This window comes from Carex rostrata, chromosome 14, assembly GCF_964058835.1.
Source record: "Carex rostrata chromosome 14, lpCarRost1.2, whole genome shotgun sequence".
NCBI classification, from domain to species: domain Eukaryota; kingdom Viridiplantae; phylum Streptophyta; class Magnoliopsida; order Poales; family Cyperaceae; genus Carex; species Carex rostrata.
In genome coordinates this window covers 7,251,374-7,256,497 of record NC_135931.1, presented here as the reverse complement: position 1 = coordinate 7,256,497, position 5,124 = coordinate 7,251,374, and the positions used below count along the sequence as shown (strand labels likewise).

Genomic DNA, 5,124 nt, shown 5'->3' with positions numbered 1-5,124 from the left:
ATTTAATTTGAACTGGGCGGCAACAGTTGATGCGACTCGCATCAGGTGGATGCGACTCGCATCAGATGGTCTTCAAGAGAGAGCAGTGAGGGTCGCATCGCAGGTCGCTTTGGGCTTGGATGCGACTCGCACCAGATGAATGCGACTCGCATCAGAGCTTCCTGAAGTCTGCCAATTGCCTGATTTTGCCCAATTTCGCCTGATTCCTGCAAAGTAAGAACCAAAACTTAGCAGTACCACATTCTATGGATGTTCAATGTAAAAGGCACCCTTTGTTGGTTCAAAACATAGATTTTTGTATGGAAACAAGTCGAAATGATAGGTCTAATAATGTGATAACAATAATACCATATGAGGGCAAAGTAGTCCTATAAGATAAAATATAAGTTTAAAATCACAGATATAATTTTGACTATCCTTCCCTCCCTTGCATTTGTGGAGCAAGTAATCATTTAAAAAAATTCCCCTTCCGTCCCATCCCATTCTCTCCCCTCCCCTCCCCTCCCCCTCCTATAAAGTTTTTGGAGCTGGCCCTTAGTGATTAGAGCATGTATGAAAAACAAAAACGATAGAAGAAAAAACACTCAACCCTAACCCTTGCCTCTCAAATCAGTGCTCTGGTCTCCTCTCTCGCATTGCCACTCTCTCTCCTTCTCTCTCATCGGTGCTCTGTTCTCTCTCGCACACAACCCAACTGTCACCCTCTCGCTGCTCTCACATTAAATCCGAAGTCTTCCGTTGTCTGTCTCCTCTCTACTGCCGGGTAAGTGTCCTCTCTACTGTTACCGTTAATTTTTGTGATTGATATATTGTTTATCCACCGAGTCGACCAAATTTTTTGATTTTGAAGAGATGGAATTTGATTTAACAGGGGGGCACATAAATAAGGTTCGATCGAATGTTAATTCAATTACCTTTTGCAGTTCATTGCGTCTACTAATATTTAAAATAGATTGAATTTTCTGAGACGCTGGAAGTAATCATAATAAAATTCTTCACAATTTAAGCCCTATAATCATACCACTTTGAATCTCAATTGAGTCTACTCTTAGAGCAACGAGGTTTACCACTTTGAATATGCATAGAAAGCTTTTAACCAACAAGGTCACACTTTTCTTTCTTTCGAGTGACAACAGGCCCGTCTATTTTCTATTACTTCATTAAAGAATTTGATATAGATGTAACTTTTTATTATACTCTATGTTAGTTCTAGGATCCAATTCAAAATAGATAAGAAATTATAAGTTTCTTCGAGCTTACTATTTTTAGTGATACCAGTATCATTTGTTTGTCTTTCTCTTCTATATATTTTTTGTTATTGGTACAATAACCGCATAGTTCTGGTACAAGACTTGAGGCCAAACGAATCAATTCAAGTTTGCTTGGGGATTTACCAACTTATATGCTTTTGATTATATGAAGCATAGATTTTTTTTGTATTCTAGCATCAGTACTATGTGAGCTTTCTTCTTTTCATTGCTTGGTATTGGTACAGTATCGGTTTGGTACTGGTACATTGGTACAGGGCTTGAGAGGATTAGTTCAAGTTTCTTTGGGCATTTATTTGTTCCTAGCTGTTAGACCAATTCAATCATACCAATATCATAATTTAAACAAAATCATAAGATCAAAAAGAGAAAACCCAAAAAAGGAAGAATCTGAAAAAGACTAAAGCAAACTTACAAAGAGCCCCCTTGATTTTATATTATTACTTTTGTTTCCATGTTTTATGAATGCAGTGGGGATTCTTTGGTTCATCAAAGCAGTATACACAAAGTTGCATTTTAGCCCTTTTCACATCCCTTTCTTTTTACAATTTCATTGCATAAGACTTCATTTCTATTGATTTGTTCTTGATTGTTCTCACTAGCTGTTGTCATCCCTTACAGCCTATGTTAGTGTTTATTGAGTTTATGTTATTGTTTGATCTTATTATTCTTTCTAAATGATTTCTATGTATTCTATTCATATAAATAGGTAACATCATGCTGTCTACTTGGTCTTCAATCCATAATAGCATGGGCAGCCTCAAGCTCTTTAAATGATTCCACACCATTGTGGCTATATGTGGTGGTGATGAAAGAGAAGTCAGGAGCTGGTTTTCATATTGCATGGCAAAATTATATTTTTTTTACTTACAATACAAGTGTTGAATTAATAATATAATTAAAATATTAAATTAATAAAATATATATATATATATATATATATATATATATATATATATTAGGCGTATCGCCGTACCCATATCGTATCTTAATAAAAAATATATATATATATAATAGCCGTATCATATCCTCCATTTTTTAAAATTGACGTATCGCCATACCCGTATCGTATCTGAAACGATACCCGTACCCGTATCCATGCAACATAGCTTTTGACTCATAGTTAAATTTGAAGTACTTTGTTTTCCCTTTTTCAACAGCTATTTGTTGGGCTCAGTGGTTTCCTGAGGCGGCACGTGCCATGGCTCTTCAAGGGCTCGACTCATGTGAACACTGGAAGCATGTCATGCAAGGCCATGTTGGGGCTAATTTAGTATGTTTGTTATCCACTTGTTAGGTCTAGTAGGGACACGATTCAATTGTCAGTTGTAACATTATCTCAATCACTCTATGCAAGAAGATCAAAGGGTAAAATTGATGCTGTCATTACCAGATAATGGTATGCCATATCAAAACATTTCCTACCACTTGCAAGCTCTCTATATTTTCAATTTTTTTATTCTTATGAATAAATGAAAATTTAAAGCCTTCTTGATAGATTTTGGCATACTTGGTGACATCTATTTAAACGGGTTTTGAACTTTTTGTGTGGTTGTAGTTTTCAAATCCACTTGCTAAATAAAGCATCAATGATTCTAAAGAAATCATTTGACATTGGTCCATAATTTTATGGTTGAAATTAGTAACCCTCAAGCCCAATTATGTTTATGCAATTAACCATTTCATTACTACTGTTGCAGTTTCTATGGAGATGAAGACACAAGCAAACAAGCCGAACAGATTCTTACCTTAGATTTCAAAACAACTGTAGTTTAGATAGATGGATTTCTATAAATGTAATAGCATACAGTGTAATCAATCAAGCAAGAAACAATGAATGTATCTTCTTCTAGATTTTCATGGTCCAATTTCCACTGATGACGTCTCGAAATCAAAAGAGTTGTGTTAACAATTTAAGATATTTGTGTCTTTTTATTTTTGTGTTGATGGATGTTTGTATTCATAAATAAGTGCACATCTTGTATTAATTTCTTATCGAATGCTTGTACGTCTATTATTTCATAAATAAATGCACATCTTGTATATTGTAATTGTATTTAAATTTTGTCAATGTGTCACACAAAAGAGAATGAATCATGATTCTATAAATAGAACATCTCAGAGAGGAATGAATCATTTGTGAATGTTGAAATTTCAAATTTTAATTGCCTTCTGCTTCCTGGCACATGGCATAGGATACTTTTCTTTGAGAAGAATGAATCCTATTTTTTTTTTATTGACAATATAGCAATGTCAAAATATGTTGGTACTAGATTACCTTCAATATTAATCACTAATTTTTTGGGATTGTTTTATATGTGAAATTAAATTCCTTATTTGTATAAGCGACTCAGGCACTCTTCATATTACTATGTCTAAGTGATATTTTGAAATGGGAAATAAGAAGCAATGATATTTTATAGAAAGAAATTAATTTGATCTGGAAAACATTATTTTTTCGCTAGTCTCTAGTACTGCTAACAAACAGACAAATACATCTCAACCAAAAAACAAATATGCTACTAGCACTGGTCATTTTCTTCTAATTGTTGTATTCTTTACTATCTGCAACATACGCAATACAATAATTGTGCACACTGTTCTTGGAATATACCAAAACAATAACCAAGTTTATGAATAATTTTACTGTTTACACCCTGCAGTGTTTTAAAATAACATAAGAGATGCAACACTTGAAGCTCTTCCTTTATCCTGATAGTATCACAATTTTTAAGTACATAGAGCACCCATTTTTGGTTAACGGGTTAGAGGGTAGGGTCTCAGTCCAAGCGGTTGGTACATAGAGAGACATATAATGGATGGAAGTTTCAGTTTCATTTTTGGGCTTGGGTTTTTAGATTACGTAGTTACAATTTTTGATGTATAAGTAAAAGACTATGGTACTGGTAACATGGGTACTGGAGGAGTGGTACGACTGCGTAATTGTATCTATGATTTTTTTTTCAATAAATACAAACCTTGGCAGCATCTGCCATGCTTCTCCAAAAAAAAAAATGGAATATTACGGGGAGCAATTACTTTGTGAAATATTGCAACTATATTTAGTTGAAAAAAATTCTCTAATACTATGATGTATTTATTGAAAGTTGATGAGTGAGATTAAATTTTGTAACAGTTAGTGTAATTTTATTGAATGTATACTTGAAACAACACTTTTTTTTTTCAAACAATGATTTTCAAATCATCTTAATGAATAGTAAAAAAATTTCAAAAAATGTAAAATTTGGTCTCCACGCACATTTTAATATAGATTAAACATCTAACGGTTTGGATCGGTTATTTGAACTTCGAAACTAGAGATATGAGTGCGAATTAAAACAACCCGTTTAATTTGCGAAGTAGCGTAACCTTACTCTATAGAGAGAGAGAGAGAGAGAGAGAGAGAGAGTTGGGCTACGGTGAGTTGCGAAGTAAAGCGACTATTTTACTTCACACTCATATTTTGCGATTTTTGTTCGCACAGAATATATGCTACAAAGTTTCAGTATAGCAAGATATACCTTTTAAACCTTTGTTATACTCTGTCAAATCAGATAGCAAGTGTACTATCCTATCGATGAGTATGCTCAGGTATCGATCCACAGGGACGGAAGAAAATAACCGGACTTATCCTAAAATCACTTGAGATTCTAGAAGTGAGAGAAATTGGTTTGGTTTGGTTCTGACAATTCTAATGATTTATGACAAGTTTAAAAGACAATAAAGAGAATTAAAGTTGTTTTCAATTGATAAAAAGGCGTTTCAGGGTTTAGATTTCATTTCTGTTCAGCCCCGAGGCATACGGCCCGTAGGGGATCCCGAGTTAATGCTGCAGCTATTGTTTTCTGCGTTGATG

The 5,124-nt window shown here is 34.1% G+C and overlaps 1 protein-coding gene across 1 annotated transcript; it reads left to right on the top strand.

Annotated features, from left to right (window-relative positions):
- The first annotated feature begins 315 nt into the window (after positions 1–315).
- LOC144565592 (uncharacterized) lies at positions 316–3,370 on the top strand. The gene is made up of 5 exons (XM_078315387.1): positions 316–322; positions 573–763; positions 1,978–2,098; positions 2,429–2,541; positions 2,969–3,370. The coding sequence occupies exons 1-5, from the start codon at positions 316–318 to the stop codon at positions 2,981–2,983; spliced, it is 447 nt and encodes a 148-aa protein (XP_078171513.1). The 3' UTR covers positions 2,984–3,370.
- The last annotated feature ends 1,754 nt before the right edge of the window (positions 3,371–5,124 follow it).